Genomic DNA, 20,502 nt, shown 5'->3' with positions numbered 1-20,502 from the left:
CGGGGATGGTGGCATCGCCTTCGTCGCCCAACGACTTTGTGGGGCGGGAGCGGGAGCTGCAGCAGATCACCGAGTTCGTGGACGCCAACCACCCGCGGCACGGCAAGCCCCGCGCTACCAACCTCGTCATCCTCCTCTACGGTGCCCCACCCTCCCCCGGCTCGAGTCGGCACCTCTTTTCACACCCGCGGCGGCGGCGGCGGTTGGCGGCTGCCTGGTGGTGCCGGTGGTGGCTGGTGGCTGGTGGGGATGATGATGATGAATGATGATGATGGATGATGATGGTGACGATGATGCTGATGACGATGATGACGCACAGGTCTCCCCGTGGTGGGTAAATCCGCCCTCGCTCGGCGTCTGGTACCACGCCCCCAATCATCGTTGTCGTCGTCATGCGAGGGATCAGCCATCACCAGCACCGCCGGCTAACGAACGATCCCTCCCCCCTCCTCCGGTGGTGGCTGGTGCTGTGTGTCGTGTGTGTGTGTGTGTGATCAGATGGCGGAGTTTGCGGAGCGGTATCCGGACTTCCACTTCCAGATCAACATGAAGGGCGTGGCGTCGGCGTCGGGCTACATCTCCCTCACCGACGCCATGGTGGGCGTCATCCGCTCCGTACACCCGACCCTGACCCTCCCCCTTGACAACCTGCCCGCCATCCGCGGTAACACGTCCCCTCCTCCTCCTCCTCCTCCCCATTCACCTCCAATCCCCTCCTCCAGTTTATCTCGTGTTGCCTCATTCGTCATTGGCTGCTGCTGCTGCGACTTGCTGGTGGTGGCCCCCCGCACGTCTCTATTTTTGTTTATATCCAAAATACCCAATATGTTTGTTTATAAATAGGGATCTACGAGTCGTGCTTCAAGGGACGGCAGTGCATGCTGCTGATCGAGAACGTGGGCTCGGTGGAGCAGATCACGCCCCTCCTGCCCGTCACCTCCAAGTCCTGCCTCGCCGTCGCCACCTCGCGCAAGGACCTCTCCCTTGACATCGCCCTCGGCACCGGTACTGACTATGACCCTCCACACGACCAACGACACCCACACACGACACCCACACACGACACGACACCCCACCGAAGCTGTCTCTTGTTAGGTGTCGTGTGTGTGTCATGTGTTGTGCTGACGGGCCGCACCCGGTACACTGGAACAGAGACAACGCTGTCGGTGAAGCTGAGTGCCATGACGCCTGGCGACGCCGCGCAGCTGGTGCAGAGCCTGCTGCCCCACGCGTCTGCCGACGAGGCGCGCGAGCTGGCGCGGCTGTGTGGAGACCTGCCGCTGCCCATTCGCCTCATCGGCGGTGTCCTCCGGCGGAAGCCCAACCTCACCATCGCCGCCATGATCAAGAAACTCGAAAAGCCACCCCCCCCCTTCCTTTCCTCCTCCGCACCTCCACCAGCCACCACCACCACCACCAGCCACCACCAGCCACCACCAGCCACCACCAGCCACCACCAGCCACCACCAGCCACCACCAGCCACCACCAGCCACCACCAGCCACCACCAGCCACCACCAGCCACCACCAGCCACCACCAGCCACCACCAGCCACCACCGGTCCCTCAGCAACCAACCAAACCAACCAAACCAACCACGCGCCACTCGAATGCCTTGGCTTATATCTTTTTCCACACACACACCTACAGCAACGACGTGCAGCTGATGGCGATGCTGGAGAGCTCGCTGGGCGTAGCCGACGAGGAGTATCCGCCCGAAGTCTACGACGCGATGCGCTCCCTTTGCCTCTTCCCGGCCACCTTCGACGGCTGTGCCGCTACGGCCCTCCTGGACAAGGTATGCCCCCAGGCAACGGGGCGTGACGTGGCCGCAATTTTTCTTATTCTTTGTTGGGTGGTCGGGGGTGGTTGGTTGGTTGGGGTGGCTACACACACGACACACACGACACACACGACACACACGACACACACGACACACACGACACACACGACACACACGACACACACACTTGCAGACGTACGAGGAAGCGGAGGACATATTGGGGGTGCTGCTGGAGTATTCGCTGCTGGACTTTGACCTGGCGACTGGGCGCTACCACATGAACGATCTCGTCCGCAGCCACGCCCTGCACAAGGCCCTCGCCGCCGACGCCCACGTCGTGGAGGCCCTGCGGGAGCGCTTCGTGCGGTACTTCCTGGGCCAGCTGAGCACCTGCCGCGCCCTGCTGGTCCAGCAGCCTGGCCCCGCCGCTGACGACCCCTCGCGGGGCGACACCTCTTCTTCTTCAGCGGCCAAGGAGCGCGCCACGCTGCTCTTCACACGCGAGCGATACAACTTTGACGCCTGCGCCAAGTTCCTCCGCCAGAGCCCCGCCCTCGGCCAGGGCGCACTCGCGCTGGAGTTCGCCGAGACGCTCGCGGCCGTCACGTGCTGCTTAGGCCACACCGCCGCCACGCCCTCTCTATCGGCAGTTGCACCCACGCCGACACCTCTGATGGCGGCCCCTTCCGCCGCCGCTGCAGCGGTGGTACCACGGGACGACCCGGCGGCAGAACCCAAGACCGGCTGATGAAGGCGGCGGCGGCGGCGGGTCCTCCCTAGAACCTCCCGTTGGGGCAAAAGGAGGAGGCGGAGGAGGAAAGGTGTAGAGAGGGGCAAGCATGAATGGATGAATGTATATCGTGGTGCTGGTGCTGGTGGTGCCGCTGGTGGTGGTGGTGGTGGTGCTGGAGTGGTGTGACTCAGGCCTCGGGCTGAAACAGGAGGAGGATGTCGCGCATGGCCAACACGTCAAGGGGCACTTCCTCCTCCATGCCTATATTGCGGGAGGGATGGTCAGAGACGAGAATCGCCACACCAAACGCAGCGCAGAGGCAGAGAGATCGCAAAGCGCGGGTGGCGATACCGTGGTGCGTGCGCACGACAAAAACTCGGTGCACGGCGTTGTCGAGCATCTTTTCCATGACCATGCCCACCGTGTCCACGGGGGTGCAGCTGACGACCTTGCTCAACAGCTGCCGCACGCACGCACGCACGCACGCACACATGCCGCCAGGCAGAGAGGTCAGTGGCTTGCTCCCGAGAGAAAGAGAGAGAAAGGATGGAGGTGCGCACCAGCGGATTCTGCTTCTGCACCTTGTGCACGAAGGCCCCGGCGGAGGAGAAGAGGCGATCACCACGCTCCATGTGAGCGCCCAGCATACGCACGTCCGTGGCGCTGATCACTCCAATAAGCTTTCGCCCGTGGCTCAGCACCATCACCCCCGTCACCGCCTGCCAACGCCAACGTCAACGCCAATCAGGGCGGGCCACATCAGCAGGTGGTGGAGTTGGGGTTCCGGCCGAGTGAGGAAACCGAGTGGGGGTGGTGGTGGTGGGGGGGGGTCCATACCTGATCGCGTAAGAGGCGGAAGGCCTCGAGGAGCGGGGCATCTTCGGCGACGTGCAGTGGCTTGTGTGCGCCCACCTGCTGCGAGAAGTTGCCCACCTGCTGCACCATCTTGCGCGCAATCACGCGGAAGTGGGGCAGGTGATGGAACAGGTAGGCCAGCACTGCTGCCTGCGAGTAGAGGGCCTCCGGACCCGACCCGTCCTCCTTCATCACCACCACGCTATGCGCCCCGTCCCGGCCCAGCCTCTCCAACGCATCCCTGGGATATCGATATCCCACCCACCCACCCACCCACCACGAGGCAGGCAATGGTCAATACAGGCCCTGGTCTGTACACCACCAGCCACCAGCCACCAGCCACCAGCAAACCACTTGTTCGCGGCCGCGGGAGGGAGGTTGTGCCCACGGACCAGACGGATGCGGTGTGGGGAAGTGGGACGAATGGCGAGCGGCCGGAGATGTCCAAGACCTGGCCCACCGTGTGCGCCGCCCACATCTCCCGCAGCCGCTGCTGCACCGCCGCGTCGCCATCTGAGGGGAACCTGTCAGTCCCTCAATCGTGCCTGCCTCTCCTTCTCCTGGGCCAGCCGTACCTGGCCCGGTGGCCTCCGTGGCCACTACGTCTGCCATGACGACCAGGGCCGACGCCAAATCATTGACGCTCACCATGCCCACCTGCCACGACCGATCATCCGCATCATCAGCTGCTGCTGTGGTGGTGGTGGCTGGCGGTGGCTGGTGGCCGTGTTCAAGAGATCTGGGTGCCGGGGGGGGGAGCGAACGACACGCACCGTTGCGTTTGCCTGGTTCAAGACGGGAGTCGAGAGGAACCCATGCTCGCCCAAGACCTATTGGGGGGGGGGTGCGTGAGCGCGCAGGTGGTCGCGACAGAGATCCCCTCGATCGAAGGCGAAAAGGGAAAAAGGGAAAAGAGGAAAAAGAGGAAAAATGTATTTAATGCACGTACGGCGAGGGCGTGCGGGAGAGTGTCGGTGACGCGGAGCACGAAGACCGTGGGGTGTGGGCGGGCCAAGGAGAGGAGCGGGACGGACTTGAAGAAGCGCTCGAGGGAGGTGCGCCCGCCCTCCGCGTAGTCGCGAGGGCGAACGCCCGCGTAGCCCGTGCCCACCACGGTTTCCTCCTCCAACGTCTGAACGACAAAGGTGCCTGCTCTCGCCATTCCAATCGTAGGGATCTGCGGTAGTGGTAGGCAGTAGGCACTAGGTGGTAGTTACGTGTGAGTACAGTCCCGCAGGACTGCAGCTGTGATAAATAGTAATGGCCGTGGTAGCGTCGAAATTCCGCCAAAAGACAAACGACAGGGCGCAGTTGGGGTACGCGGCGAATCGCCAACAGTTCATGATCTGCACGCAACAAGTGAACGTGTCGGCAACAACTGAGAAGGAAGGAAAAAGGGAGGGAGGGGGGGAACAGCATCATGAGCTGTTCGCGGCCTGTCTGTCAGGAGTGGGGCCACGGCCAACTTTGTTGGTGGCGGGGAAGTACACGATTTGTAGAGCGGGGGTCAAGGAGGAGGCAGAGGTATGTAAGTATGTACACCCCCACTGCTGTGGCGGCGGCGGCGGCGGCGGCGGGTTAGGAGGACGAGGCGCGAGAGAGAGCGGCCTCGAGGAGCGAGATGAGGTTGGAGAAGCCCCACACGAGACCCTCCGCGTCGGACTCGGGCCGAGAGCCGCCAACCCCATCCTCGGAGTCGTCGCCGATGCTGTCTTCGTCGCCGGAGGAGGACGATGACGATGCCGCTGACGAGGACGAGGAGGAAGAGGAGACGGAGCCTCGCCTGCGGCGGGTTGTAGGAGGGGAGAGCACGGTGGGGGAGCGCAGTTCGGGGTTGGGGCTGGAGAGTTGGACGTGCTGGAAGTCGATCATCCGCACGTCGGCCTTGGCTGGGAGCATCGCGCCCGAGGGGCGCACCCGACCTTCGTAGATGAGCAGTATGGAGCTGTTCTGGATCTGGACGGTGGTCTCCTGACGCAGGACGGCCAGCAGGGCCTTGAGCTTCTCGATAAACACTCGAAGCACTTCACACCGTAGCACCGGCACGCCGTCTATCGTCTGCGTGACAAACTGTGCCAGCTGGTACGGCACCGTCTCGTTGACCAGCTGCCTTCCCTGGATCTTGTCGAATTGGCGATAGGTGTGCGCGGCCGGCTCATACACCTGTTGTTGCGGGGGAGGGAAGGGGAGGGAAGGGGAGAGGGCCATCCATTCATGAGCACACGTATTCGGGCGATTGTTTGCGGATTTTGTTGGACGGCACGTGCCGCCGGATAAAGGCGCGGGGGGGGGCAAAAGTGCACTTTACGCACCTGCATCCCCATGATGCGAAGGCCCAGCGTAGTGGAGGTGCTGATCTGGTGGTGCAGATCCTTCGTGCCCATCTTGATGTCTGGCCAGATGTGATGCGGAGAAGAGAGAACAGCGATGTCAGAAATGAGGTGGTGGCTGGTGGCTGGTGGTGGTCCAGCGCCGATGCATCATCCCTGATCGGCTGGGCCAAGCAAGCACACAGATGGAAGTGGAAGGTACCAAGAGTGCAGGGGAAGTCGTAGCCCGCGGTGAGGTCTTCCAAAACGATGTAGGCTACAACATGACCGATACAAGATTGCGAGGTTGTGTCGTGTGCGTCGTGTCGTGTCGTGTGTGAGAGAGCCAAGAGAGGTGCATGCAAGAAGAACGCTGGCGGAGAGGAGGTGGGGAGTGGTGGGGAGGGAGTTGAGCGTACGATAGATGCGTGGGCCACTCCGGGAAGGGGCCGACGAGGGCATGTCATCGAGTTCGAGCTTGAGGCGGAACTCCTCGGAGAGCAGGAGGCTCCAAGTGCCGGGGGAGGCGGGCGAGCCGACGCGAGGCACCGGTGGGCGGAGGGTGTCGACCAGGTGGTGGTGGTGGTGGTGGTGGTCGAAGACGCCGCCGCCTGCCTGAAGCTCCATGGGCTCGTCGTCGCCGCTCGAGGAGGAGGAAGAGTCGTCGTCGTCGTCGTCGGCGAGGGAGTTGATGAGGAGGAGGAGCTTTTTGCGGGAGAGGAGCACGCAGCCGTGCCAGGCCGGCACGAAGGGCTTGTAGCGCGGGAACTCGCGGAGGCAGATCTTGTAGAACCAGAACTCGGTCTCGTCCAGCGGCTTGCAAATCTTGCCGTCGGTGGTGCGAAACACGGTCTCGTGTCCGGCGCACTGGTGGGGCAGCGGACCCACGATATGTACCGACGGCCGTTCCCGATCTTCCCGCCAGCGCTGCTCCTTGTCGAGCGGGTAGTCCGAGTAGAGGGTCGTCGCCTCGTATGCGCCGTTGCCCGCCGCCGCCGCCGCCGAGGTGGTGACGACAGAGGACGACGAGGAGCTGAGGAGCATCGGCTCGCACTCATCGTGGTCGGAGGGGGGCTGTTGCAACTCTGCGGCGAGTTGAGGCGGTAGCGGTAGCGAGTTGAGGGGGTAGGCTCGGTTGCTGTTGTTGCTGGTCTCCTTGCTGTTACTGGCGCGGAGACGGCTGCGATTACTGCTGGACCCACCTATAGAGCTCGCGCTCTTGTGATTCCGCATTGCGTTGCTTGTGTGATGAGGGGGCGTGGGCAGCATCAACACCTTTGTTTCGTTCATCTCTATATTCCTTTATTCTACCTTTGTTTCTTTGCTCTCTCTCTCTCTTCTTCTTCTCACCAGGGTGCGGCAGCGCTGTGGTGCTGTGGTGCTGTGTGTCTTGGGTGCTTGGGTATTTTGCAGAGTGGTGTGCGGGCAGATTCGGAAATTCTTTTCTTGATATGTCGGCATTTATTTTAAATCTCCCCCACATTTTGGGGACGCACACCAGTTCGGCGCCACCTTTCATTTTTGTGTCGCCACACAAATTGTCTGCTAATTGTGTGATTACATAACTGTAAATTGTACGCGCATAAGTACCGGCCGCTGAACTGCAAGCCGGGCTCTTGGGCCGGACAGCGAACCGGCTGCCGGCCCGTTTATTTACTCACTATGGCATGCCAGCTTGTTTGAGCGGTTCTTGGGCGGTCAAGAAAACTTGTAGGCGTAAAAATGCAAAGTAAATAGTATGCAAGAAAAAGGAAGAATTTGTCGACGCTCCTTGGCCAAAATGACGACAACCAAAAGATCGAGCCTACCCCAGCCGAAGCAAACAAACACAACGTGCAAGATGGCCGACAAGTACAAGCGGAAGGGCAAGGATGGAAAGAATGAGGTGGTCATCAAGGTCGGCATGGTAGGGGACAGTGAAGTCGGTAAGACCTCTCTCATGGTCAAGTATGTCGAAAACAAATTCGATGAGGACTACATATGCACCCTGGTAACCCCCCCCCCAAATGAATGTCCAGGCAGCTTGTGGGGTTGTGTGCTTATATGATGTTGACATTTGTATGTGTGGAATGCGAACGGTTGCCTGGCAGGGAGTGAACTTCATGGAAAAGACTGTCACTCTCGGCAAGAACGAGATCAGCTTTTCAATTTGGGATCTCGGTACTCTCCCTCTCTCAAGAAGAAGACCCCCGGCGCCTTCTAATTTATTTTTGGCCTTGGTCTCATCAGGTGGTTCCCGGGAGTTCATCACGATGCTGCCGTTGGTGTGCGAAGATGCCGAGGCCATCCTGTTCATGTTTGATCTCACACGCAAGTCGACGCTCATCTCCGTAAAGGAGTGGTTCCGCCAGGTGCGCGAGCACACCAAGACTGCCCGGCCCTTCCTCATCGGCACCAAGTACGACCTGTTCGCGCAAAAGGAACAGGAGGAGCAGGAGGAGATCACCAAGCAGGTTCGATCCCCTCTTCGCGAACCCGGGCGGTGGTGGTGGCGGAATGTGCACCGGGCGCTCCACTGTCAATGGCCAGGATGACGACCTGACTGACATTCCATCTATCACACACACAACACACACACACACACACACATGTGCGTGTGGCACCAACAGGCGCGCAAGTTTGCCAAGGCCATGAAAGCGCCTCTCATCTTCTGTTCGGCTCACTCGTCGATCAATGTGCAGAAGATATTCAAGATCGTGTTGGCCAAGGCGTTTGAGCTCAAGTGCACGATAGAACCCATTACCAAGGTGGGCGAGCCAATCCTCGAGTACTAGTCCCGAGCAATGCGCGGTTGGAGTCGCCCAACGGAAGGAGGGAGCAGAGCTGGCAGACAGGCGGCAGGCTGAAATCGGGCGCGCGAAACGCGGTTCGGCGGCATGCCCCGGCGATAGCCTGCCCTCCCCCATGCGGCCCACCCAGTGCTCAGGCTGGCTTCCCTTTCTTCTCTCTTCCTCTCTCTCCCTCTCCCCTCCTCTTTCCCTCACTCGCCTCGAGCCTGTCCCACCAGCCGGCTGTACATCACCACACCCACCACGAGCCATTATTTATTACCGACGTGTTTTCCCTCCCCGCCAAATATTAAAAATTAGAAAACAAAAAAATTAGAAAACGCTGGCCGCAAATCGAGGAACTTGTTTGGCGGCAAAAAAGAAGAGCCACGTCAGCTTTTACGGAACCGTGTGACGTGGCAACTTTTTCTTTTTTTGTTAACTCCCAAAAAACTCAATCAATAAAAAACAAAAAAAAAAAAGACATCCATTCCCGCATCATCAGCAGTAGATAGCTGGATATGGCGCGGAGGGGTTTCGAAAAGGAACAAGCCGCCATCGTTAACCTGGAGTTCGTGATCCAGGAGCACATTACACACCTACACAATGAGCCACTGGCCAGCCTGCAGGAGATTAACGGCCAGAACCATGACGCCAAAGCCCTACTCAAGCAGCTCCACGCCTGTCTCAAAGTACCCCCCCCCCACTTCCCTCTGAAACATGTTCGTCGCGGGCAGGTTGTGCACCTGACGCTCACGAGCAATGCAGAGTTTGGAGCAGGCGGCGGTGGGCCAGGACAGTGAACGGGACACAGCTGCGCTCCTCGAATGGCTGAGGGCCCACCAAACCGAGTACAACAAGTACGCCATCTGGCTCGTGTTTCTTCCTCCTGTGTTCGCTCATATGTGCGCATGTGTCGTGTGTGTGTCGTGTGTGTCGTGTGTGTCGTGCTCGTAATCCGTTCTTGCGTACTGGGTGGTTGCCGCGTGCACCGCCTGGTGAACCTCCAGCCTGCATGTCGCCCTCCGACGTGCCAACATGGCGTGCAGCGCAGCACGGGAGAAACGGCATGCCGCCGATCGGGCAGCGCTCCTCGAGGGTGGCGAAGCAGCTCTCCGGCGGCGAAAAGACAAGTGCGCTGCCGCTTCCCTTTCCCTTTCCCTTCCGTCTTTTGTCAATCAACAAAAGGGACTCGCCAGCTCATCAGCGGCGGTCTCATGGGTTTGTTGCTGCTGCTGCTGCACAGAGCGGCCGAGGATGCCGCCAAGGCGCAGGAGAGCATCACCTCGACCCTGCGGCGGACACGACAGAAGATGTACGACGAAGTGCTGCGTGGCTCCGAGACCATCCACTCTCTTCGTACCCAGCCCTCCCCTCCCTCCCGCCCTCCCGGCGTCGGCGTAGTCGTCGTTTCACCAACAGAGTTCGTGGTCCTGTGGTGGGACGTACGTGGCTTGTGCAGGGGAATCTTCGGATACGCTCAACGCGACATTGCACCACCATCGGGCCTATGGGACGTCAGTACGCACAGCGCACGGCCTGCTCGCGAAACTGAAGAGGCGGGAGTGCACCGACATGCTGCTGGTGCTGTTTGGCGTGTTCTTCTTCCTGTCCGTTGTCCTCTACATCTCCCTCGACAGGCTGGGCCTGCTGGGCCTCAAGGCCTGACCCTGAGACCAACACGCTCGCATTCCACATTCCTCCACACCCGCGCTCCGAAACCGTCAAGGCCTCTTTGCAGTGACGTGGCGCAAGGTGTGTTTTTGTTTGTGAGTTTTGTTTTCTTTTTGGACACAAAAAGAAAAAGAAAAAGAGGAAGCAGGCGCCTGCTTCTTGTACCACCCCTCGCTGCACCAACGCGCAAGAGTCAAGCCGCCGTGCTTGAGCAACGACAACCAACATGAATTGGTGGGGGTCCATCAAGAAATCTCTACCAGAAGCAGTCCGCCAGCTTCCCGCAACTTATTTCTACAAGTACTCGGCCTCCCCTCAATCTTTTCTTCCCACAAGCGATGGCCCACGCTCTTGGTGGTGGTGGTGGTGGTGGCAGGAGCACGGGACCAGGTACCATAGCTGGCAACCACGAGTGGGAGCAGATTGTGGAACTTGCCTCTGGGCGCATGGGCGACGACATAGAAGGTGCATCATATGCTCCCTCCCTTTTTGACCTCCTTTCTGGAGGGGGAGGGGGCAACATTACGTTATTTGTGCCAGCTGGTAGTGGCTGGTGGGCTAGCCCCCCTAAGTAGAGCTGCCTACCTGCACACACTGCTGCTTCTTATCTGTGTGTCGTGTGTTGCAGGGGAGTGCGAGGGCGAAAGGGCCGAGCTGGAGAGTGGCGAGGCGGTGCTGAACGTTGATGACTCGAAGCCGCTGGTGGAAGGATGGCTGGCCAAGCAGACCATCCTCCACAGCACCACCAACCGCACGCCGTGGCGCAATCGCTATTTCATCCTCAAGCGGGGCTGCATCCACTACTACGACGTCATCGCGGAGGTAATGCGCCCCTTGTCCCGCGCTCCTTCCGGCCACGGTGCACGTGCGCGCACGCACCGGAAGGCATGGCCAGGGGCAGGCCTGCTCCTACATTCACTGATTTATGATCCATGCATGCATGCATCCATCCCCATCTGTCCATCTCTAGGACGCCATCCACCTCAAGGACTTTGCAGTGGAGCACGAGAGCTCACGCTTGCCGATCAAGTTGGAGGGCACCGAGAAGTTCGGGTATCTCCTCACGCTCGTCTTCGACCAGCCCATCGAAGGTCGCGAGGTGCGCACTTCCCGCCACCGCCAGCCACCACCGCCAGCCACCACCGAGGACTCGCTCGCACGCCGTGCGGCACGTTGTGGCAGAGGAGATCACGACGCTCTCGTCCATTCACATTCGTGCCCACGTGTGCCATCGCGTGCGGGGTGTGTGTGGAGGGCAGGCCGCCGGAGTGAAGGACGATATGGCCAACCGGATGCTCTACCTCGCTGCCGAATCGGAGGAGGAGAAGAACAACTGGCTGGACTGGTTTGTTAACGTCGCCCTCGGGTCAGAAAGCGAAGTACTGCACTCCTCCTCCTTTCCCAAACAGAGCCAACTCGCACTCTTACTGACTGATTGCCAACTCAACCCAACCGCGGCCATCGTCGCTATAACACACACACACACACACACACACACATGCACACACATGCACACACATGCGCACGCACACTGCTGGTCGCCATCGTGTGCATAACGGCACTAGCAACGCAAAGGGTGGCTCATGGTTCGCGACAAGCGTACGCGCGCGTGGAAAAACCGCTACTTCACCCTCAAGGGCAAGACGCTGCATCAACACCACCGCGACCAAAAGGTTTTCTCCACCCCATTCTCACTTCCACCGCGGTCGCGATCCCGCGTAGGTCGCAGCTACTCCCTGCGGGGATACTACCTCTCCTCCTCCTCCTCCTCCTCTCGTGTTGACGGCAGTCGCTGCAACACACGTTGTGTATATTTATAATTCTATATTTATATTTATATTTCTGGTTATCGATAGTTATTTCTAGTTATTTCTCACTCACCAAGTAGCCCTTCCGGTCCCAGGGCATCTTTCCGTTGGCCGGCGCCGAGGTGTGGTCCCGCGATGGGTTCTCGTTTAGTGTGAAGGCCAGGTCCGGGAAGATTCTCAACCTCATGGCCGACGGCCAAGATGTCCGGTAACATGCTGCCTGCCCCCCCCCTCCCAACCCCCACGTGGACAAAACCCGAGTGGGTGGCCACTTCGTTGTCTGTCTCTCGCCTGTCCTCTCCCCTTCTGACGTCCACGTGCGTGTCCGCTTGTGTGCGGTGGTGCGTGTGCGTGCTGTTGTCCTCCATCCCGACCCCATCCATCCATCCATCCATCCATCCATCCATCCATCCATCCATCCATCCATCCATCCATCCATCCGCCGATGCTCGCGCTGTGTCCAGGGATAAGTGGCTTCGGCTCATTCTCCGGGTCATCAAGCACTATCAGGCCAACGAGCTACACCAGACCATCCTCGAAAAAGAGGACTATGACAGTACCCTACTCTCCCGCCCACCCTTTACTGGCCTCTCTCTATCTCTCTCTCTCTATTATTTGGGGTGGATGCGTTGGCGCACGTGGGTGGGTGGGTGGGTGGGTGGGTGGGTGAGAGACTTTAGAAGAATTGGTCGGGGCCTGCTGCTGCTGCTGCTGCTGCGCCGCCGCCTTGTCCGGTTCCTCCCCCCCCCTCCAACTGACACGATCCGGGGGTGGGTGCCGCCGCATGGCTCGGACTGGTTCGGCAGTGCTCGACTTTACGCACAAGGTCAAGGACTGGGTGGATACAGAACGAGCGAGAGTGGAGAAACGAGTGCAGGACTTCCTCGTTCGTCCCCCCTCCCTCCCTCACTCCTTCCTCCTCTCCCCCATTGCCAGAGAGATTGCCACCACCAGCCACCACTCGCCACCACCACTGCCCGCCGCCGCCGCCGCCTCCGCCGCCATCAGGTGGAGCATGTGCACGCGATTCCCTCCACATGCTAATCCGCCACCATTTGTCACCCTCTCCCCTCCACCATCCCCCCCTCCTCCCCCCATTTGGGGTAATTCTGCAGGCGAGCGGCGCCTCTTGTCCGCCTACCTCGTCGCCCGACGGCAAGTTCCGCATCCTGTCGATCGACGGCGGTGGAATGCGAGGTTCTCCCTCCCCCCCTCCCCCACCAATCCTCTCCTCTCGCACACGAGCACCGTGCACGCACGCGGGAGTCGTCCTCTCCTTTTCGTGCCCCCCCCCAATGGCGTTATTCTTCTTCTAAAGCTCGGCGTGGGCGTGGGCGTGGGCGTGGGCGTGGGCGTGGGCGTGGGCGTGGGCGTGGGCGTGGGCGTGGGCGTGGGCGTGGGCGTGGACAGGGCTGATGAATTGCATCCTCCTGAGTCGACTGTTGATGGTGTTTCCCGACCTGTTTGAAAAGGTCAACTTCTGGGTGGGTACCAGCAACGGAGGCATGCTGGCCATGGCCTTTGCCTTTGGCTACTCCCCCGCTCTCTGCCGCACCCTCCTCGAGCTTGCTGGCTCCAAAGTCTTTATCAAACGGTACCCTGCATCCCCCCGTCTCTCCTCTCTCTCCTTCCCCTCGCGGCCACCCACTCCACTCACTCACCCTGGCGCACACGTGCCGTGCCGTGTCTGGTTGGTCGTGTCGTTGGTCGTGTCTGGTGGGGTGGGTGGCGGTGGTGGTTCCGCACCCGGGGTGGTGGTGGTGGGCAGGGAGGGCTACACGGGGGTGCTGAACCGGGCCAAGTTCTCGTCGCAGGCGTTGAAGATCCTGTGCGATGAGGTCTACGGTAAATTGACCCTCGCGCAGTGCCCGTCGTTCGTGCTGCTGCCTTCGCTGCTGCTCGACAACCACGCCCCCGATGCGCTCCAGCGGGCGTGCGAGAACAGGTACTACCACAACCTGCCCAAGCGCAAGGACGACCGCGAGCGGCGGCGGCGAGCGGTGAGCTTCAACACCCTGCGCCAGCGACAGCAGCGCGAGCAGGAGCGACGAAAGAGAGAGCGCGAGGCGGCCAGCCAGCAAGCAGTACCACCGCCATCAGAAGCCCGCCCGCCCTCGCCCGCCCTCGCCCGCAAGGCCTCCTCCGACTCTGGCAGAGACGAAGACCACCAGCACCAGCATCAGCACCACCACCACCAGCACCACCACCACCAGCAGCAGCAGCAGGAGGGACCCCCCAGCTCCCCCTTCTTCGAGATTGGCTCCTCTCCCGTCGACACATCACGACCGCGACCGCCGCCAGCATCATTCGGCGGCGGCGGAGGCCCCGAGTACGGCGAGGGCGAGGGCGAGGGCGATCCGCGAGTCAACGAGATGCTCAGCGAGACCGCGTCCGACTTGGTCATGCGCACCATCGCGGCCCCGACCTACTTCCCTTCCCACCAGCAGCACGTCGACGGTGTACGATGAACCCCTCCCCCCCTCCGCTTTATCACTCCTCCTCCCCCCTCAGCCTCCTCCTTCCCCCCCCCCCAATATGCGGGGAGACATCCGACGTCTCACCCGTGCCCGCGTGTCAACCCCCCCCCCAATACCCCTTCTTTGGGTGCACTGCAGGGCATGTTCGCACACGATCCGGCGTCGTCAGCGCTCACGCTCGCCATCTCTCCCTATTGGCTCAACAAGAAGCTCGACGAAGTAGTCCTGCTCTCCTTCGGAACCGGTAGGGCGACCCTCTTTTACCCTACGCGTCTCGTGTGTGGCGTGTGGCGCGTGTCGCGTGTGGTCTGCTAACAGCGGGACGGAACACCTGGGTGCGGTGCAGGCAAAGTAAACCACTACTACGAGGACGACTCGCACGACTGGGGCTACATGCAGTGGGTGCCCAAGCTCGCCGGGGTGCTGTGGGATGGCATGATCATGCAATCCGAGCAGATGTGCCACGAGCTTCTCGGCGACCGCTACTTCAGGTGGCCTTTCCCTCACCTTCGCCTGTTGTTCTTGTTCTTGTCTTGTTCTTGTTCTTGTTCTTGTTCTTGTTGTTGTTCTTGTTTTCTGCATACGTCCATGAAGAGCCACCAGCAGCTCACCTCGGGGTGAATTGGGGGGGGGGGTTGGGTCTCAGGTTCAATCCTGTACTGCAGACCGAAATTCCCCTCGACAACCCCGAGGCCGTGCCGCTGCTGGTCGACATTGCCCTGAACGTACGCTCCTCCAAACAATCTCTTTCTCTTTGCGCGCCGCTTAATATCTATATTTATAAAAAACACAGATTGAGCTCGGACCGCTGGTGGCGTGGGTCAACGAGAATTTCTACTCCACCGCCGCCGCCAAGGCCGAGATGCATGCCAGAGGAGCCGCCAGCGCGAGCGATGCGTCGTCGGAGGAGGCGAGCCCACCAGCCGAGGGCGCTCGCGGCCGGGTGGGTTCCGCTCAGGGACGGAGGGTGGCCTTCGCCGCGAGCAGCAGCAGCAGCAAGGCCGAGGGGGAAAACAACGACGCATCAGCCGAGGGAGACGACCACGGCACCAACGACGACGACGACGACGACGACGAAGCGGAGGTAGAGGGCGAGGGAGAAGAGGGCGAGAGGAGGAGGAGGAGTAGAATGCGGCAGGACCAGGAGGGCCAGGTCAAGCGGGAGCGCGAGGCCATCGAGGTGTGGGAGCGGAGGGAGCAGGAGGAGCGGGAGCGGCGGGAGCGGATCGAGCGGATGGAGCGAGAGAAAAGGGAGCGCGAGCGGCGGGACAGAGAGGAGCGGGAACGTCGCGAGCAGGCCGAGCGGGAGCGCGTGGAGCGGGAGCAGCGGGAGGAGCGGGAGCGGGAGCAGCAGAGGCGCGAGGCGCGGGAGCGGGAGGCGCGGGAACGGGGAGACAGGGAAGCGCGAGAGCGGCAGGAGGCCCAGGAGCGGGAGGCGCGGGAGGAGGAGGAGAGGCGCCAGCGGGAGGTGCGGGAGCGGGAGGAACGGGAGCGGCGCGAGCGGGAGGAGCTCGAGGCCATCGAGCGACGCGCCCAGCAGATGCGGGAGATCGAGGAGATCGAACGCAAGGCGCGCGAGGAGCGAGAACGGCTCGAGCGCGCTCGGCGCGAGGAGGAGGAGGAGGCAGAGCGCGAGGGCGAGCGGCTTCTGCGTGAGGCCGAGGCCGAGGAGGAGCGTCGCCAGATGCAGGAGCGCGAGGAGCGGCGGCGGCTGCGGGAAGAGGAAGAGGCGCGAGTCGCGCGCGAAGCCGAGGAGAGACGCGAGCGCGAAGAAAAGCTCCTCCTCGAGCGCGAAGCCGAGGAGCGCGAGGCACAGCGACGGCAAGAAGAGGTGAAGAATGCCGACAAGCAGACGCGGCCCGTTGGCGGCGGCGGCGGCATGAACTTCTTCGAACACGAGTTCACTTTCGAGGAGGCAGTGCTCCTGGCCGAGGAGGGCGCACCGCTACCGCCACCGGGCCACAAGAAGCGCGAGCGCACGGGCTCAGCCGCTGGATCCTCCCAGCAGCAGCAGCAGCCGCCGCCGCACCGTCGCGCGGGCTCACCCCACACTCTGGCGCCACGTGCCGCCTTCGCCCCGGTGGTGGTGAGCAGCCCTGTGGACGACCTCTTCTCCTTCCTCACCGCACCGGCAGGAATGGGCGGCGGAAAAAACCAGGACAGCAGCGCTGGCACCACCACCACCACCTCTGGCGGCGCCACCTCTGCCGTCCAGGACAACCCCGCCGCCGCCGCCGGTGGCAAGAAGCAGCCCGCCAACTTAGACGACTTCTTCTGGTGACACGAAGAAGAAAGAAAAGCAAAATTGGTTAAAAAAACAAGGGAAAAAAAAGCACCACGGCTCGATTCAAGCTCTCTGCCCCCATCATAGATGGACATCCAGCAGCAGCAGCAGCAGCAGGAGGGCCAGCACGACGATGTGGTGGGCTTTTTCGAGGTGTTCAAAATGGGCCACCTGTCGCATGCCGAGGTAGCCGCCCTCTCCACGGAGGAGCTGAGAAGTCGGTACAGCCTGCTGGTGCCTGTCAGCGACCGGACCCAACTGCAGCAGGCCCAGCCGGGAGGGTGCCAGCTCGCTGCCCTGCCCAAGCCTGGTGTGTGCCCCTTCCCCCCTTCCCTTCTTCCTCTCGCTGGCGGCCAGAGAGCGGGCCAGGAGACGTCTGCTCTGGTGGTGGTGGTGCCAGCGGCTGCTCGGCTCCTATCTCGCGAAGAAGGAGTACTCGTCGTAAGTAGCTCAACGGCCGGCGGCCGGCGGCTGTTGGCGTGGACGTGGCAGGGCACATTGTGGTGGACAAGACGCATTTCCAGGACATGATGGCACGTGAGGTACGCAAGCAGGTCGATGCTGCCATCAGGCAGCTGCAGGCACGTCTCTCTCTCCCCTCCCTCCCCTCTGATCCCTGCGCCAGCCGCCAGCCGCTTTAACGCACACGTGGCGCAGGCGAGGAGGGACGAGCCCGTGTTCAGGGCACACGACGTGTTTGCGCGGGACCGGCAAATGATAGCGGCCCTTCTGCGGGACAAGATCGGCGGGCAGCGGGAGCAACTGCGAGCACTGGTGGCCGGACACACGCAGCGCGGCAAGGAGAAGCACGAGCTCCTCTCCGCCCTCAAGGACTTCGTGGACGAGGACCAAAAGCTGTGGGAGGGCATCCTCGCCCACCCTTTCTTCCACGGCCCCCAGCACGACGACGCTGACGCTGCTGCTGCTGCTGCTGCTGCTGAACCTCAGCACCACGCTGCCGACGCCAACACAGGCCACCAGTAACTGTTCTGTAGGCAAGAAGTAAATAAGAGAAAAGAAGAGAAAAGAAGAGAAAAGAAAACCAAACGTACCGCGGAAGTGGCCGCTGCCTGTGGCCAGCAGGGCTCGTTGGCCACTCGTGTGGTGTGCATTCAAAAAGCAGCCATGGCCGAAGCCACCATCTTGTCTCTCTTGCAGGAACTCTTCCCAACGCTCGACTCGGCTCTCCTCACCGACATTGTAGCCGGGTACTTCGCCAAATTCTTTGGATTGGTGCCTTTACAAAGGCCTCAATCTTTATCTTTTCTGATGGCGGCTTGCTCTCCCACCAGTGCTGGCGCGGAGTGCTCGGTCGAGTCGCTCGTAGAGGAGCTTCTCTCCATGCAGCACCAACGCCAATGCATTAAAGAGGAGGAGGCCCCCTTGCCAACGGGAGTGTGTAGTGCCACCCGCCCCAGCGTCTGCGTCGATGGTGAACCAGCGACGAGCTTTCACAGCGGCGGCAGCAGCCGTGCTCCTGTCCGTTCTGCCCACACCACCAACGTACCTCGCCCTTCTTCTACTTTGGCGCTCATGCGCCTGGCTTCTTTGTGTGCCGACCTTCCTTTTGCCTCCCCCCACACGGCCTAATTGGGCGCAACGCGATACCACTTCACACCCCGCTTCACAGGAGGGGGAGGAGGGCCGGGCGCTGGTGCTGGTCCCGCCCATCTCATCAGATGACCGTCTACCGATGCTTTGCTCCTCGTCGTCTGCGGGTGCCAGTCCTTGGGGTGGTCCCCCGCGGCAAGAGAGAGCAGCCGCCGCCGCCAGCCTCGAGGACCAGTTGGCCAGCATTCGCCAGCACCGCAAGGAGCGATGGCGCAAGGAGTCCAGCAGCAGCAGCAACAATAATAGGTACACGACACGACACGACCACACATACACCAGTTCACATGCGTTGGGGTATCAACCTTCTTAATCTTCCTCTTGAGGACAGCAGGCAACCAGCCCGAGAGGACACTGTAGGGCAGGCGCAGAGCACGAGCGGGTTTGACATCGGCCTCTGGCGACAGATGAAGGACTTCAGGCACGTGGGTCTCGTTCTCTCTCTCTCTCTCTTGCCCTCCTTCCTCCCAGCCAGAAATTGCTCAACCAGTCCACGCTCCGCCCACCACCACGACCACCAGGTCAAAGCAGCGTGCCAAGTGGAGCCGATCGGGGGAAAGGAAGAAGGCTATGACCCTCTCTGATCTCTCTGAGCCCAATTCGGATACTGCTACAGCTGCTACCGCCTCCGCGGCTGGAGGTGAGCTCTCTCTCGCAATGACCATGCGCGGTTAACTTCACTCACTCGCTCACCACGTCACCGATCTGCTATAGGGGCGTCGAGAACCGTGCCGCACATCGAGAAGATTGGCCACGATTGCCTCACGCTTACCAACAACTTCCGCCAGCGTAGCGGCCTCAGGCCCCTTCGCTGGGAAACCGTTCTGTACAAGATAGGCCTTCAGCACAGCCACAGTGCGCCTTCCTCCCTTCTTCTTGAGCTCAGCGGCCTCTCTCTGGGAGATAGCTCACTGAATGCCCGTGTGTGGCCAGGCATGGGTACTGGCCAAGTAGAGTTTGGGCATGCTGGATTCAAGGAGCGAATGCAAGCGGTGCCGTACCGACCCCGACATATGGCCGAAAACGTGGCCTACTCGCAGGGCGTTGCTGATGTTGCAAGTACTGCCGTAAATGGGTGGATTCGCTCTCCCGGCCATCGCAAGAACATCCTCTGTCCTGCCGCCAACCGCTGCGCTATTGCAGTGTACTGCAATTCCCGTGGGCGGTACTATCTCACACAGCTATTCTCTGACTGACCATGTCCTTCCCATATTTTCCGTAACATTCTTCGTACCATTTCCGGACCATTTCTTCCTGACTACAGAGGAAAACGGCGCGTCCTAATTAATAAAAATAAAAATAAAAATAATAATAAGGCCAAACGCCGGACCACGTGCCCGGCAAAAACTGCCCGCGGAGTTTTGACTTAGATTTTCGGCCATCCGCCCCACACACACAAGATGCCCAGTTTTCTCGCTTGCCTTGAAAGCTGCGGACCTCGCGATCGCTCCAAAGGTCCTAAAAAGATACGGGCTTCAAGATGTGATAGGACTCAGCCCTGTAGGATGCCTAGTTGGGCCGCTAGCGGACCTCGCCGTTTTGGCGTGGTCGCAGTTGTATTCGAAGGCACACAAGCGAGGGCACAGTTTTTCTCGCTTGCCATGATAGCTAGAGGCCAGTCAATAAGTTTCCAGACCAATTAGACCATGGGCTACAAATGCCGGACGAATCAGAGCGCTACAGTGCGCTGCTCGCCTCCCAACTTGTAGCCTAAAAATCACTTAACCAATCATAGCAGTTTTTCTCGCTTGCCTTCATAGCCAGCAGCCTGGCACTACATTTCCAGACCAAATGGACCATGGGCTACGAGATGCCGCGCGATTAAGGGCTCTACCGTGCGCTGTTCGCCTCTCAACTCAGAGCTCGAAAATCATGCCTTCAGTTAAAGCTTACCAGTTTTCTCGCCTGCCTTGAGAGCTAGCGGCCTGCGAATCAGTTTCCAGACCAATTAGACCATGGGCTACAAGATGCCCCACGAATCAGAGCGCTACGGTGAGCTGTCCGCCACGCAACTTACAATCTTAGGGGATGCAACGGGGATGCAACGAAAACGAGTAACACTCGTTAAACGCGTTTAATCAGTGTTGCCACAGGTGGTCTGTGGTCATTTTACTCGTTTTTTAAGCGTTTTGTTACTCGTTTAACTCGTTATTTACTCGTTTTACTCGTTATTAACGCGGTTTTTACTCGTTTCACACGTTCTCT

At 60.6% G+C, this 20,502-nt stretch overlaps 8 protein-coding genes across 8 annotated transcripts; 6 read left to right on the top strand and 2 right to left on the bottom strand.

Annotated features, from left to right (window-relative positions):
• Window positions 1–5: 5 nt before the first annotated feature.
• Window positions 6–2,529, top strand: ACA1_113610 (transcriptional regulator, SARP family protein; the record flags this gene model as incomplete). The annotated part of the gene is made up of 7 exons (XM_004342077.1): window positions 6–141; window positions 320–360; window positions 499–664; window positions 844–1,005; window positions 1,153–1,304; window positions 1,662–1,796; window positions 1,975–2,529. 7 exons carry the CDS (start codon window positions 6–8, stop codon window positions 2,527–2,529), a joined length of 1,347 nt encoding a protein of 448 aa, XP_004342126.1.
• Window positions 2,530–2,701: 172 nt separating this feature from the next.
• On the bottom strand, window positions 2,702–4,531 carry ACA1_113600 (CBS domain containing protein; the record flags this gene model as incomplete). Its single annotated transcript, XM_004342076.1, has 7 exons — window positions 2,702–2,974; window positions 3,075–3,233; window positions 3,352–3,610; window positions 3,762–3,882; window positions 3,945–4,026; window positions 4,143–4,199; window positions 4,319–4,531. The coding sequence occupies 7 exons, from the start codon at window positions 4,529–4,531 to the stop codon at window positions 2,702–2,704; spliced, it is 1,164 nt and encodes a 387-aa protein (XP_004342125.1).
• Window positions 4,532–4,947: 416 nt separating this feature from the next.
• Window positions 4,948–6,911, bottom strand: ACA1_113590 (Inositol-hexakisphosphate kinase; the record flags this gene model as incomplete). Its single annotated transcript, XM_004342075.1, has 4 exons — window positions 4,948–5,532; window positions 5,682–5,761; window positions 5,902–5,955; window positions 6,098–6,911. The coding sequence occupies 4 exons, from the start codon at window positions 6,909–6,911 to the stop codon at window positions 4,948–4,950; spliced, it is 1,533 nt and encodes a 510-aa protein (XP_004342124.1).
• Window positions 6,912–7,458: 547 nt separating this feature from the next.
• Window positions 7,459–8,452, top strand: ACA1_113580 (GTP binding protein; the record flags this gene model as incomplete). Its single annotated transcript, XM_004342074.1, has 5 exons — window positions 7,459–7,668; window positions 7,769–7,838; window positions 7,908–8,008; window positions 8,030–8,131; window positions 8,288–8,452. The coding sequence occupies 5 exons, from the start codon at window positions 7,459–7,461 to the stop codon at window positions 8,450–8,452; spliced, it is 648 nt and encodes a 215-aa protein (XP_004342123.1).
• Window positions 8,453–8,967: 515 nt separating this feature from the next.
• Window positions 8,968–10,114, top strand: ACA1_113570 (uncharacterized protein; the record flags this gene model as incomplete). Its single annotated transcript, XM_004342073.1, is given in 6 exon segments — window positions 8,968–9,138; window positions 9,215–9,322; window positions 9,501–9,579; window positions 9,635–9,761; window positions 9,909–9,967; window positions 9,978–10,114. The coding sequence occupies 6 exon segments, from the start codon at window positions 8,968–8,970 to the stop codon at window positions 10,112–10,114; spliced, it is 681 nt and encodes a 226-aa protein (XP_004342122.1).
• A 344-nt stretch (window positions 10,115–10,458) lies between these two features.
• Window positions 10,459–16,686, top strand: ACA1_113560 (PH domain containing protein; the record flags this gene model as incomplete). Its single annotated transcript, XM_004342072.1, has 15 exons — window positions 10,459–10,585; window positions 10,749–10,942; window positions 11,091–11,219; window positions 11,380–11,499; window positions 11,686–11,793; window positions 12,009–12,136; window positions 12,393–12,484; window positions 12,735–12,814; window positions 13,044–13,125; window positions 13,339–13,522; window positions 13,697–14,387; window positions 14,544–14,649; window positions 14,752–14,896; window positions 15,052–15,130; window positions 15,199–16,686. 15 exons carry the CDS (start codon window positions 10,459–10,461, stop codon window positions 16,684–16,686), a joined length of 3,753 nt encoding a protein of 1,250 aa, XP_004342121.1.
• A 90-nt stretch (window positions 16,687–16,776) lies between these two features.
• On the top strand, window positions 16,777–17,673 carry ACA1_113550 (uncharacterized protein; the record flags this gene model as incomplete). The annotated part of the gene is made up of 3 exons (XM_004342071.1): window positions 16,777–16,999; window positions 17,182–17,231; window positions 17,347–17,673. The coding sequence occupies 3 exons, from the start codon at window positions 16,777–16,779 to the stop codon at window positions 17,671–17,673; spliced, it is 600 nt and encodes a 199-aa protein (XP_004342120.1).
• A 141-nt stretch (window positions 17,674–17,814) lies between these two features.
• On the top strand, window positions 17,815–19,581 carry ACA1_113540 (SCPlike extracellular subfamily protein; the record flags this gene model as incomplete). The annotated part of the gene is made up of 8 exons (XM_004342070.1): window positions 17,815–17,897; window positions 17,982–18,192; window positions 18,320–18,546; window positions 18,632–18,731; window positions 18,769–18,937; window positions 19,012–19,152; window positions 19,231–19,455; window positions 19,562–19,581. 8 exons carry the CDS (start codon window positions 17,815–17,817, stop codon window positions 19,579–19,581), a joined length of 1,176 nt encoding a protein of 391 aa, XP_004342119.1.
• Between the last annotated feature and the right edge of the window lie 921 nt (window positions 19,582–20,502).

This window comes from Acanthamoeba castellanii, assembly GCF_000313135.1.
Source record: "Acanthamoeba castellanii str. Neff unplaced genomic scaffold scf7180000084669, whole genome shotgun sequence".
Lineage (NCBI taxonomy): Eukaryota > Discosea > Longamoebia > Acanthamoebidae > Acanthamoeba > Acanthamoeba castellanii.
The sequence above is the reverse complement of the archived record's forward strand: the minus strand, read 5'-3'. Positions and strand labels throughout refer to the sequence as shown.